The following is a 14592-nucleotide window of genomic DNA, read 5'->3' as shown; positions in this document are numbered from 1 at the left end:
ATCCCCCATCCCCCCCACCCCTCCGAGGGGTTGATTCTCATCAGTCCTTTCAAAGGCAGTCCTATGCAAGCCAGAACTATGGCACAGGAAACTTTAATGCTGGACAAACATCAGGAAGCCCTGCGTAATACCCACCAAGGGATCAGTGGCAAAGCGAGAGGTAGAGGCCCCCAACCGTAGAGGAGCCGCAGCCTCTGGTCAGAAATGACCATTAGAGCCAGGTCCCCAATCACCCCGGTCGGGGGGCACTTAACATCTTTCCTCACAGCATGGGAGGGGATAACTTCAGACCAGTGGGTCATAAAGACAGTCGCCCACGGGTACTGCATGGAATTCGCCCGACCTCCACAATTCAGACCACTGCTCATGGCACCTCTCACCAGATCTGGAGATCCTGAATCAAGAGGTGGAAACGCTGCTGGGAAAGGACGCCATAGAAGCATCCCTATTCAGGTAAACTAGGGGATTTATTGTGTACTTCCTTGTACCCAAAAAGGACCTCGCCATGCGCCCTGTAAAACTCATAAAACCTCAGGTTTTGCATGGTAACACTACAGGAGGTGATCCCACTGTCGAAATGGGGGGGACTAAATGGCAACATTGGACATGAAAGATGCATACTGCCAGCACACAGGTCATCATATTTAAGGTACATGATAGAGGACAGGCATTACCAGTTCAAAGTGCTGCCCTTCAGTATCGCCTCGGCACCAAGGGTGTTTGCCAAGGTACTGGCAGTAGCACACCTGTGCAGACTATACATCCTGGTTTACCCTTACCTCGACAACTGGCTCATAACACGGGACTCGTATGACACATGAACTCCCAAAGGACCATAGACCACCTGTTCAGTCTGGGTTTCTCCATCGAGAGAAAATCCAGTTTAGTCCCCAGTCAAAACAATTTCTGGGAGCTCTAATCTGGACAAGACTGCCTAGTCTTCCCCCCTCCAATGAGAGGTTTCAGAACATGCTTTTTCAGATCACTCAATATGTAGCTAGTCGGGAGGTGACGGTGCGCAAAGCGATGCGTTTGCTAGGAATGATGGCATCATGCATATACTTGGCTTCCTACGCGTGGCTGCGTCCTGCAGAGTGGCTCAACAGCCATTGTGTCAGGCCAGCGGACCATGGAAAGATCTGGTAGTTGTCTCGCCACCCCTTGTCGTCTGCAGTGGTCAAGCGAAAAACTTCACCACCCCTACAATGGAAGCCACTCACAACAGACCCATCTCTCACAGGTTGGGGGGGGGGGGGGGTGCTCGCCTGCTTCAGCAGACAGCACATTGAGTGATCCCCACAAGTAGCATCCAACCATATAAACTTACTGGAGCTATTGGCAGTATTCAAGGCATAAAGGCTTTTCAGATGCAACTACAAGGGAAGACGGTGCTGATTCTAGCAGACAGCACTACAGCCATGTATTAACTGAACAAACGGGGGGGGGGGGGGTGCGCTCTCGCTCTCCAGGGCTATCCAAGCTGTCCCCAAACATATGGATGTGGGCTCTCAAACAAGATGTTTTTTGTTCCAGGGGAACACTCTTCTGGCAGACGTGCTCAGCAGAGATTTCCCTCTGCCCATTGAATACAAATGGGGTCTGCACGAAGACCTCATGTACAATGTCTGCAGAATGGGGCTTCCCAGAGATCGATCTTTTCGCGACTCAGAACGCCCAATGCCAAGTCTATGCCTCCAGGTACCCACAGAACCACTCCAAGGGGAACAGTCTCTGGATAACATGGTCAAGGAAATTTGTCTACGCCTCGCCCTGACTCCCCGTCTCAACAAGATGCACCAGGAACCAGTTACCAGGATACTGGTGGCCCCCATGTGGGCCCACCAACCCTGGTTCGCTCATCTGATGGCAATGTCCCTATCCCCACCAGTAAAACTACCCTGCCCATACAACATGTCTCAGGACAGGGGGAGTCTCTACACCCATGCCCACAAACTCTGAACTCAGCAGCCTGGCTCCTGGTGTCAGTTTGGACACCTACAGCTCCCTCAGAGGTGCATGGACCTCCTCGGGGAAGCTAGGAAACCTAAAACCCGCTATTTCAGCAAATGGAAATTCATCCCATCGATTGCTCACCCACACACATTGTGCTATACCTAACCATTTATTGGACACGGGGTTGCTCTTCAATTCCCTGAAGGGTCATCTGGCTGCTCTTTAGCATACACTACAACAAAAGGTGTCGTGGTGGAAGGTACCAGTGATTAATGGAAGGGGTTAAAAGAATGCATCCTCCCATTTCTCACCCAGCTCCTGGATGGGATCTAAATGTGGTTTTAACCAGGCTCATGGATCTCCCTTTGAGCCAATGCATAAAGCAAGTCTAAAAGACCTTACTTGTAAAACTGCCTTCCTAGTGGCTATCACTTCTATCAGGATTAGTGAACTACACGTCCTTTCTGTTCTAGACCCCTTTGTTATAGGCCTCGGGGAATAAGGCAGTTCTGCACACGCATCCCAGATTTGTGCCTAAATTCACCTCAAAGTTCCATGTGTACCAATCGATTGAACTTCCTACCTTTTTCCAGAATCCCACTAGCATGGCCGAAAGAAGCCTGCACACTAGATGTGCGCAGGGCAGTCATGTTTTACCTGGAAAGAACAAAACCACTGAACAAACCAATTTTTCATTTCAGTGGCAGCTGGTAGAGGGGGGTGGAGAATCCTGTCTCTAAACCGGCTATCTCAAGGTGGATTGTCCAATGCATCACACTTTGTTTCTCTCTTGCAAAGAGAACTGCCCTTCAAGCCTAGAGCACATTCTACTCTGGGCACTGGGGCATCCATAACATTCATTGCTAATGTTCCCCTAGAGTCCATTTGCAAAGCGGCAACCTGGATCGTAGCGCCTTTACAAAACACTATTGCCTAGACAGGCATGCTAGGTCCGATTCTCAGGTGGGACAAGCGGTACCAAGACCTTTTCTCTACTGTTCCATCTCACAACCCGTCTCCAACTCTGAGTACTGCTGGCTAGTCTATGCATAGCATGCGATTCTAAGCAGATTAACAAGCATCAGAAGACATGCATTACTTATGTAATAGCATTTCTGACTGTATCTGGTTAGATTCACATGCACCCTCCCTCCTGCTCGGGTGGAAGGAACAGACTTCTTACTACTTTCTCTCCATGTACTCACTCACTATAGCCGTGGGCTCCCTCATGGCAGAAAAAATACAATCGGAGGGACCTCGCCGCATGAGGGATTTTGGGTACTACACGTCACGATGGGGGATGGTGTTTCAGACACGCCTATGCGGACGTCCCATTTCTGTCCCCCCGAAAGACAAGATGCAATACTCTGTGGTTACCACTGGATGTCGGACCATATGCACAGCATGTGAATCTACGCAGATACAATCATCAAATGCTTTTACGGTAAGTAATGCATGTCATACTATATGGTTTGCATATCCTTTTCTTAAAAATTGGTTCAACTGTTGCATGCATTTATCTGCACTATTTGTTTTAATTGGTTTCTTGGATTGGTCCACCTATTTTGTTCAGCTGTTGGGTGTGCTATACTCACCACGGTTATAATTTCATTATACTGAATGTATAATGCGCAGCCTCAGTAGAAGAGCTAGTCGCTCGAAACATGTCAGGCTTCACCACCTTTCTGCTCACATTAATTCATCTATTTGTGTGCGCAGTGTTTGCAACCAATCCTCCTTGCAATAATCACTCAGTGGCAACTTGGCAGGGTCCCACTACCGCATTCGCCTGCAGCCCATCTGAACCACACAATTGTTTAGTCCTTGCGCTGAACCTACCGCATTCGCCTGCAGCCCATCTGAACCACACTAAATTGTTTAGTCCTTGCGCTGAACCTTGCCATCCTTCTCTGCCAACCTTCTGCACTTCATTGACGTTGTGGTCTGGGATATCGCTGGTGGATATTTGTCAGGCAGCCTCCTGGGCGGTGCCACATACCTTCACCAGCCATTACTGTCTGGGGCAGCAACATGTGCAGGTGGGGCGTGCAGTCCTCCAATGCCTTTTTCAATTAGCTAGGCCCCGCAGCTTCTGGGTTTTTGTGCTTTATCACTTGCTGGGTTTGTCTCATGTATGTGATTAAGTACAGTTTGATTGGTTTGCCTGTGACACACCACCACACATTGGTTGTACTGCTATGTAATCTATTCACAGCATGTGAAGCCATGAAAGATCCAGTGCTGGAGAAGGGAGTAGTTTCTTATCTGTAACTCCATTTCGCCAGCGTTAGTATCTTTCATGGATTCACATGCACCCGCTAGCTGCCCCTGCAGGCAAACCTGATTTCGGGTTCCCTCTACTTTGGAGGTTAAAATCTGAAGGAAGCTGCAGAGGTGGGGCTACTTAAACCAGAGGTCCTAGCTTAAAGCACCCAAAAAGGACATGATGGGACACTAAAGTGTCAGTTTTCCATAGGAAAACAGTAAGTTAAAGTTACTGAGGTTTCCCAGCCTGACAACAGTATCTTTCATGGATTCACATGCTGTGAATATTTCACAAACGCTGGAGAAATGGAGTTGCAGGTAAACTACTCCCATCCCCTTTGTCTAGTTTTTCATGTAAAATGTTTGTTACCCTTTCTACAATTATTGGCTGGTGGCAGTATACTTTTTACTACCACTGAGTCTACCTCTGGCTGCAATTGTAGCTGCAGTAAAGCACCCATGGGTGCCCATTTTGTCAAAATGGCCCCGTTTTCGCTATTGGTGGAAAGGTGCTTGAGATATAAACTGCGTGCAAAACCAGATGTGGTCCCTTTGTTTGTTTTGTCTTTGGCAGGGTTCATAGCTGAAGCCCGCCTCTGGTTCAAGCGTGTCTGCAGGGCAGGAAGTGAGAGGTGCCCAAAACGCCCTGTGCTGAATCCCCTTGGTTACAGGAATGCACCAAAAGGTGATTGGCTGGCTGTTCTTGCAGAGCCACCCTGCTATGAGTGACAGCTAGGCTGCAAATTAATATGAGAAACCTGCATAAGGCGAGGCATTTTGCTTGGAAGGCAGTCGACCAATCCGAGGAACTTCTTGGAAGAGACGCTGGCTGCAACTCTTGAAGCCCTGCTGTATTGCTGAATCTCCAAGTTGCCTTGACTTGAGAAGCCCTGCAACGGACGACTTCTCTCCCCTTCAATTGGGGGGACCAATTGACCCCCATTCCCCCCCACCCCAACCCCCGCCAAGCGAACTGTCTGGACATCATCTCAGAGCTGGCTGTACTGATTGCCAGGGAGAGGAACACCAGAAGCCATGAAGTCAAACCTGAGCTCCAGGAAGATCCTCCGGACTCCCATGAAGCAGGACTGACCAAGCCTGAGCCACCTCAACAGTCCTGGACCCCAGATAAGAGAAAGGTATCTTGAGAACCACAGTGGTGCCATTAGCGAGAGCCGCAAAAAGCTGAAACTAAGTGCCGCTGATCTGAAGTTTGCCCATTAATGCCGCCAACCAATTTGTAGTGCAGGATTCCCCAAACATCGTCCCTCTTGTCCCCACAACTGAGGTACAGGAACAGGATCTGCAGACCTACACAGGAACAGAAGCCAGCTGGAACCAATTTCTTCAAACCAAAGCTACTGTAAAACAAGGGATACTTGTCGTGTAGCCTTGCTAGCTGTGTCTTGGTTGCTTTTGCAGAGTTGCTTGCAGCTTTGCCCCTCACGCCTCCCAGCTTGTGGCCCTACAGTGATTTCATTTTCTACAAAGACTTCTAAAACTTTGACTTTATCTACCTACAAGAAGTGCTTCAGCTCACCTAAAATTTTGCTCAAATAACATTGTCTGTCCAGGCTCCCTGAAAGACTCTTCTTACCGCTCACTTTCCACTGGATGTTGGACTATATGCACAACATGTGAATCGAAGCAGATACAACCAGACATGCTATTAGTCTTCCATGCATGTCTTCCCCAACATTGGTATCTGTCATAGTTTCACATGTGCCCATCTGCTTCCCTGACAAGGCTGTGCCTGATAGTCCCTCACCCTAGCAGTCCCTATATTGGAGGCTCAAAATAAGAAGATGGCTGGCCAAGGTGGAGCTTGGAATGCACTTGTCTTGGAAGCAAGGCAACGCTGCGCAAAAACCACTCGCTGATATGAATCATGTTGACCCAACAAAATTGGCTGGTAGTACCAAAAATGGTCTACAAAAGTGAGATCCTTTAGGCTTGGCAGTCCATATTGCTTTCTAGGTAACTTTTTAAAATGCCCAGGTATTCCCAGTTTGATGGAATGTTCAAGCGTGTGATCTATGAAGGATACCAATGCTGGAGAAATAGTAACACTTCAGGGACTTCGGGACTGCGTCTAAAAGATCCTGGATTTTGGTAGCCCTCCTGTTTGTGCTGGGCTTTGTGTTGCCCTGTGATCATTTAATTGCTATACTGTTATATGCATATGTGTATGTATATAGGAAGCAAGTACATTCTGCTTTGGATCCTGAACATGATCATAATTACTGTGTAATTTTGTCTGCGTCTATCCAATTAACTTGCATTTCTAAGCTTATATCTAATGCCTATATGTATGGAGGGCCTACACTTTGTTTTTATTTACAATGCTCCATTTTGTTCAGTGTAACTCGTGTTTTTACATTTAATATTGTGACCTTGGTGTGTTTTTACAGTATTCCATTGTGGGATCTTGTATGCTTTCGGTACCAATTGTACCTCCCTACCAACTTTTCTCGCACCTAAAGTTAAGCCTGACTGCTCTGCGAGTTTACCATTGGGCTCTGATCTTTCCTTTTGGGAGACTCGTTCCACCATTAAATTAGATTATCCAGCCTTGGGTTGTGCAAAAATCTTACAGTATGTCTGCATTATAAAGGGCAACACTGGATACTCCCACCTGATATGTTTAGTCCAGTAATTGCCCCTAAATACAACTAATCTTGAAGTTTGTTAGAAGCCAGTTGAATTAGTGACCGCTGCATACCTTCTATATTTGTAATTCAAAGACCGTTTCTGATTATGGGAGGTTACATGGACAATGGGATCGTTACTGACCAATCCCTTTACCCATTTGAGCAAATGTCTGTGCTGCATTTTTTGATGAGTCTTCCAAAAGACTAATGCGAATTTCAATTTCATCAAGGAGGAACTGAAGGAGAAAGCAAAGATTGAAGAGGAAAAAAAAGATGAAGAGAAAGAAGACCCTAAAGGGATTCCTGAATTCTGGCTGACGGTGTTCAAGAATGTTGATCTACTCAGTGATATGATCCAGGTATGGGTTGTTTATAAATACAGTAGTTTGTGATCCATACATTAAGTTCTGTATTTTCAATACAAAGCTCTGGCAAGGCATGCATTGCAGCTTAGGATATAGCTCATGTATGACTGCCTGCAGTACTTCAAGTGATTTCAGCAGCACCAGCATGGGATCTGGCATGGATTCACATGCTCATGTTAATGGATATTTGTACCATGCACTATGACCACCGGAGTGGTCTGGCAGCTCAAAAGGGGGTGGGGGTGAGTTGATGGGAACGAGTCGGGAAAAGTGCAAGAGCAGTGATGTGCTGTTGACAGCATTAGCCTGGTTAACACTTCGCTTGCCTTGGGGTGCTTTCTGGTTGGTGGTTGTGTGCTGTTGAGTCTGTGTGGTTTGCTTTGTTGCGGTGTGACCTTTGTGGTCTTTTGTGCTATGGGGTTGTGGTTTTTTTTGTTTAAGGTTTGAGAGGTGTATGTAGAGGGGTGACGTTAGTTGTTTGGTTATTGGCGTTACTGTCTAGAGGTGGTGCTAAATGTCAATGTTCTTTCTAGATGTGGCACATGAATCTCTACATTTCTGTCTAGATTGGGTACCATTGCTTCGGGGCCCTTAGCCACAGGGGCTGCCAGGCAGAGGGCTGCCCTGGGAGGATAATTTATTGCGAGTGATCTAGCCAATCGGAGGAGGTGGGAGGGTTGGAAGGAAATGGAACACTGAAGCAGACCACCGAGCTGGTGGGGGTTCAGGTACGATTCGGCCAAGTAATCTGGTGCTGGAGGTCTGGGGCTCTGCTGCGGGGGAATAGGTTCCCACTACATCTATGAAAGGCCCCAGTGGCCAATCGGCGCAATGGATGGAGGGCGGGAGCAGGGAGGCAGGGTCAGGGAGGTGATCCAGTGAAGCTACCAGTGGTCAGATCTTCTTGCCAGGGAAGGAGGCACAATCCTGCACCACGATCCAGTATTGCTGAACCTAAAGGCCTGGCTCCAGCAGCATTAGTTTGGTGGCTGAGCTGGCTGCGGACTGCAGCAAGGTCCTTGCCAATGCCAGGGTGTCGACAAGTGTTACGGACATGAATGAAAGCGCTTCACGACTTTGTGCTGCTTGCAGAACCCACGGCCCCCCAGGTCCTTCCGTACTTGTTGTCGGTGGCTAAATTGGAGCCGGTGCGCACCTCCAGTGCATATGGCAGCTATCTCACACTACACCAAGCCTCCGGGATGGTCTTCTTTGGTCGCACTGTCTAGTGAAGGTGTTCATCAAAGGACTGTTCCGTTTGAGCCGGTGAAGGCACCTGGCGTGGGAACTCAGCATGGCGCTGACTATGCTCCCAGGGGCCCCATTCGAGCAGATGCATCAAGCTCTGCTAAAGTTGCTGTTTTGAAGACCGCTTTCCTCATGGCCATCGCCTCTGCCAGTAGAGAAGGTGAGATCCATACCCTGTCCTGCAAATGTCCTTACTTGATATTCCACGAGACAATGGTATTGCTGCAGATGCACACCTCATGCATGCCCAAGGTTCCATCTGAATTTCTTGAGCTCTTGGCGTTGCCTGTTTTCCGACTCCTTCGTCATCGGCTGAAAGAACTTTGCACTCTCTGGATGTGGCTCGAGCAATGAGTTTCCGGAAGACTCATCAGCTTTTTGTGAACTTTGGTCCTGTGACCCATGGGAAGGCCTTGGCTTCCATCTCCAGGTGGCTCTGGCTGCATCACTCATTGTCACCGGTTGGCAAACAGACCGCTGCCTGGCAGTCAGAGCCCATTCTACCTGGGCGATTGCTGCTACAACAGCGTTTGTGTCTAGTGCCCCTGCTGGACATCTGCAGGGCTGCTACATGGAGGTCTACGAACACTTCCACAAAATTCTACTGTGTAGACGGGGATTCCAGGGACGAGTCCAGAGTCTGCCAAGCGGTGCCACACAACCTGTTCGCTTGAAGGAGCCTGGTGAGGTGAGTAATTGCTTCTATTGATCCTTGCCACCTCCCATGGTTGTATGTACTGCTTCTCCAGCATGGGGTCTGGCATGGATTTGCATGCTTAAGAATATTCCTGCTCAGGCTGGGAATCCTCAGTAAAGAATCAGTTTCACTCTTCTCCTAACAATCACTGGTCTCTGGGTCATACTGCGCCAGCTAATGACTGCCTTCTACCTAAGCCCCTCTGGCAGCCATCTTCAGATTTTTACTGCACGTTCAAGTGTGAGTCCTTGTGCTAGAGCTCTTGATCTTTTACAGAGTTTTGCCATTTTTCCTAAGTTTTACTTGTCAATAGATCCTTAAGCTCCACCGATTAACGGGAACCTGTTTTTGGATTCTTCAGCGCCCCTCGAGGGTGGATTTTTCGTCCATTTTCTTCTTGGAGGACTCCAGAAGCTTCTTCGAGGCCTATACTGCGTGGATATGGCGGAGAAGGACTTGGCGCCTCCAAGGTTTGCCCCGGCTGCAACCTACAGAACGTCTTTTCGGATGATGGACATTCCCTGTGCCGCTACTGCCTGCATTCGGACTGACTCGGAGGACCACTGCATAGCTTTTTGGGAGAGGGTGCCATGCACGCGGGCCGACAGACGCAAGCGCCTCAGCGACTTTGCACTTGCTGGATGTGGCTAGAGCGCTGAGGTTCTATGTGGACTGCAGTTTTTACTAAGTTGCAACATCTTCCGAACTTTGGCCCTGTGAACGATGGGAAGGCCCTCTCCGTCTTCCATTTCCAGGTGGCCCTCTGGCTGCATCACCCATTGTCACTGGTTGGCAAACCGACCCTTGCTTAGCCACATTTGACCAGAGCGATTGCTGCAACTACGGCATTCCTGTCTGGTGTGCCCCTTGACATCTGCAGGGCTGCTACGTGGACGTCGACGCACACCTTCACAAAGTTCTTCTGTCTGCAGGCATTGCAGGGGGAGTCCAGAGTTGGCCAAGCAGCGCTGTGCAACCTGTTCACTTGAAGGTGAGCCTGGTGAGGAGGTAAGAGATGCTTAATGTTGAGCCTTGCCACCTGTGCATGTATTTATTCATGAGAATGTGAATCCATGCCAGACCCATGTCGAGAACAGTCACAAGGTATTGGTGGCGTGGCTTTCGAATGACACGGAGGTGGACACGCAGGGGGCACTTCCGAAGGCGGAGTATCCTTCATCCCAGGAGGTAGACTATGTTCCAGCCCATGGAGAAGATATTGCATCTCCCCGAGTCCCCTCTGGATGCGTAGAAACGGGGGAGGGATGCAGATGTTCTCCAGGGCACGGATATCTCCTCGGAGGAGCTCACCGACTTTCAGACCAGCCAGGATGTCAATGACTAGGGAAACGTCACACCCTACGACGACAAAGGCAAAGACAAGGATACAATTGAGGAAGGTGACGGAGCCCCATGACGACGGGGGGGGGGGGGGGGGGGGGGTCTTGGCACTCTCTATGCCACAGCCTCCTACATCCGCCTCAACTACCCCGCTAGAGAACGCTGGACATTCTCTTTACACTCCGTTTTCGGAGATTCAGAGGATACCAGTTAGACTCCTCCCATGGCTCCAGTGCCGACCACCACTGGAGGGGGGGGGGGGGGGCGGCGGTGGGGAGGCAGGGAGAACACCAGGTAAGCAGAGGAAGAGGCACCCTTTGCCTCAAACCTTCGCCTCAAGCCTTCACCACCCTATCTGAGATGAGACGGACACAGTGACGACTACGGGCATGGACGACGGCAGGATGGCGGACCTGTAGCCTCCGCCCAGGTCGTTCCCCTGACAAGATTGGATCTTTCCATGCTATGGTCTCCAGGGTGTCGGAGCTATTCCAACTCTTGCCAGAGGAGGGATTCTCATACCAGCGAGTGAAGAGGATCCTTTCCGTCCTCCTCTTGACACTTAGGACCTAGGATTGGCACTCATGAAGAACCCTGCTACGGTCTCAGTGAAGAGGAACCGCCTGGAGAAAGTACAGGGTGCCGGACTCTGCACCCAAGTGGTCTTCGGGCCCAACCATCACCAGACTTGGGCTCTACAGCGGCCAGGAAGTAGTAGTTTTTGGGCTCTACGTCTTTGGCTGCATCCGGCCATCCTAACAAGGGGAGTTGGGTACGATGGGTAGGCTAGTGATCTACTCTGCTGCGGCGACCATCGCCTCCAAGGCCCTCGCTATCATGGCACATTACTACCGGGAGCTGTGGTTCAAGCTTGCGCCTCTGCTGGATTTTCTCCCTGATAAGGGAGCAGAGTCATTGGAGAATCTTCAGAAAGGTGGTGGTGTCAGACCACGCCAACACGGTGGCCACGGACATTGCGGACGCAAGATTGTCAGATGGGCAAAAGCGTTTGCCTTTGCCACTGTGGTTGGCTCAAAGCCACCAACTCATCAGGAAGTCCATATCAGAATTTTGCTTTGAGTGACAACCTTCGGGAAAGCTGTGGACGAGTCCCTACAGGCCATCAAAGTGGACACAGCACGGGCCATGGGCACGTTACAGCAACGACGCCCGTCCTTTCGGTCCTCAAAGAGCTTCAGTGGAAGATCCTCCGCTTACTCCCCGTCCCAGAACAGGTGCCACTCCAAGAATTTCGGACAACTCAATTTTCGTCAGGGACCGCAAGGCAGCAGTTACATCTCCAAGCAGGAATGTACCATCCGTAACATCAGGCCCCCACCCCATTGGGAGGCCGGCTGGTGAACTTGATCGGCACGTGGATGTCCAGCTCCAACGACCGCTGGGTGCTGGACACTCACCCAGACACTATAGAATTCCTTCGGAAGTACCCATGGATGCCACCAGTGGACCAGCAGGAAAACCACATACCTCAGCTGATGATGGAGGTCCAGTCCATGTTAAAGGGGCAATAGTTAGTCCCACTGCAGCTTGAGTGTACTCAAGGTACTTCCTCGTACGAAAGAAGACTGGGCTGGGGCTGGAGGCCCATTCTTGATCTGCGACGACTAAACCAATTCATAAAGTTCTACATGGTCGGGCTTCAATTTTCACAGCTGGAAGACTGACTTTCTGTTGCTGGACCTGGAGGATGCATACTTCCACATCACCATTCACCAGGTTCCCCGCAAGTTCCTATGCTTTGTCATTCAAGGGGTCCATTATCCGTTCGAGGCCCTTCCCTTCAGGCTGAAGTCGGCACCCAGAGTCTTCATTAAGTGCTTGCCGCCAGTGGTGGCCCACCTACCAATGCAAGGATTCACATCTGCCCTTCCGGGCCAGATGGACAGTTGCCATCTATCTCACGGCGAGGTCCATTCACCTGTTGACTGAACTGGGGTTTTCAGTGAACTTGGGGTTTTCAGTGAACTATGCAAGTCCTGCTTGACTCATCGCAGGACAGGATGTTCCTAGGATCCCGACTCCACTGTTGTGCCTGGCGTCCCTGTCGGAGGAAAGGATAGCAGCCATCTTGGGCAAGGTGCAACTGCTATAGCACTAAAGATCGCCAGAGAGGACCATGTCTGCTCGGCATGATGTCATGCATCAATCTCATCCAGCTCTGCAGGCTGCAGATGCATCCACTTCAGGAGTTCCTTGATGACCGTTGGATACAAGTGTCAGGAAGCTTCCAGGACAAGATGCTGCTCCACGAGTGTCCGAGCAATAGTGCGCTAATCTGTCCGGAGGCGTGTATTTCCAGACCCCACCACTCCAAGATTGCAGAACCTGCAGGCCTGGCTCCTGCAGCATTTAGAGTTCTGCTTGCCAGGGCATAGTCTACTCTAAAATGCTAGACATAAATGGAAGAGGTTCGCCATTTGGTGCTGTGCACAGATCAACCTCTGAGTCACGGTTCCGCAGGTGCTACCATATTTGCTGTGGTTGGCCAAAGTGGGACTGGCCCATCTCCTGCTACACCAGATCTTGGACGGACGTTATGTCACACGTCTGGTTAAGGATTTAGTTAAAGTTCATTCCACTCGTGAAGGCTCCAGCCCTGGGGTGGGAACTTAATGTGCTACTGACTAGGCTCATGGGCACTCAATTTGAACCTATGCAGACTGTTCCACTGAAGTTCTTGTCGTTGAAGATGGCGTGCCTCGTGGCAATCGCCTCTACACGACGGGTGAGGGATTCAGGCTCTGTCCTGTGAGCCACCTTACTTAGTTTTCACAACACGTGGGACTGGCCGCCGGGTGTACCTCCGTCTCCCAGGTCCCTGGCACCCTCACCAGTCCTTGCACATGCCTCATGGCCTGCACTTGCCTCATTGCTTCAATACTTGGTCAATGACACATGCTTGGCATTTCTCAGCACCCAGTTTCTGACTAACTGGGGCATTTGGATTGCCCCCTGCACTTGTCCTCCCCAATCGTCTGTACGCTTGCACGATCTGAACATACCATGAAGATAGTCTATCTTTTTCTTCCCTGTCCCCCCACACCACCTGCCTTGCATGGTGGTGCCTCTATGCTCTTGGAAAAACTGCAGAATCGTCAGGCCTATTTGCTGTGATCTACACTGTTAATCGTACCATATGCACTTGCTCTGCCTGGTCAGGCTTGTTCAGAAATTCAAAGGCTCTGAATGACCACCCCATCCCTGGTTCCCTCCCTTGAGCGCTTTGAAACACTTGCCTTGTGTCTAGGTGCTTTACAAATAAACATTACCATAGGTGAGGGAGAAATGGATTCCCCGTCATCTAGGGACAAGGGATAATGACAGTCCAAGCAAACATGTTTTGGTTGACAGTTCAGGAAGATTTATCATGAATATGAATCTTACCTAGAGGAATCAAAGTAAGAACTTAACTGTTAAGTTATTGATCCCGGAATATTGGGTTATTGATCGGTTATACGTTTCCCTTTGCTGAACCCTGGGGTTGAGGGAATTCACTGCAGGCTTGTTGACTGCATTAAATCCAGTAAATATACTTTTGATGCTTAGAATCACATGCTATGCATATAGTCTAACATCAAGTGGTAAATGCAGAGTATTTTCTTTATTTCAAGGATCGAAAGGGGACTTTCACATGGGCGTGCTTGTAACACTATCGTGTAGTGTACCTAAAATTCCCTGCGCGTCTAGGTCCCTCATTGTTTTTCTGCCCAGCTATCTGGTGACCATATGCAGAGCTCAGATGTATTGCAAAACCTTAACTTTGTCTCATACTGTTGGTCGTTTACTCTTCAACCATATTTGGCTACTGTTAACCCTTACGCTGGAGATGTTGGTGACTGGTGATTCGGCCGGCCCTGTCATGGCCTCACCCTCCGGCCAGGCCTGTACAGTAGGGAGAATGGGGCCCCCGGGCTTTGCATTCGAGAGGACTCCCAAGTTCTGTCCGTCCTGCAACGGCAAGTACCTGTGGAAGGACTTGCCAAAAGCGTAATTGTTTTTGCCTCGTGATCATGACTAGTGGGCCTGCAAGTCCTGACTACTTTTTCATCAG

At 49.7% G+C, this 14592-nt stretch overlaps 1 protein-coding gene across 4 annotated transcripts in view; it reads left to right on the top strand.

Moving 5' to 3' along the window:
- Positions 1-14592, top strand: part of NAP1L1 (nucleosome assembly protein 1 like 1) — a 269587-nt gene that overhangs the window by 81920 nt on the left and 173075 nt on the right. For 2 of the 4 annotated variants that reach the window (XM_069629373.1, XM_069629371.1), the window contains exon 7: positions 7100-7228. In XM_069629373.1, coding sequence (XP_069485474.1) covers positions 7100-7228 — 129 coding nt within the window. The remainder of the gene's footprint in view (positions 1-7099; positions 7229-14592) is intronic. The other 2 variants (XM_069629370.1, XM_069629372.1) reach the window with 1 other exon arrangement.

The sequence above is a fragment of the Ambystoma mexicanum genome, chromosome 12, assembly GCF_040938575.1.
Source record: "Ambystoma mexicanum isolate Mex_15411 chromosome 12, UKY_AmexF1_1, whole genome shotgun sequence".
Taxonomy (NCBI): Eukaryota; Metazoa; Chordata; class Amphibia; order Caudata; family Ambystomatidae; genus Ambystoma; species Ambystoma mexicanum.
Note: the sequence above shows the minus strand (reverse complement) of the source record. Positions and strands in the feature narration are given on the sequence as shown.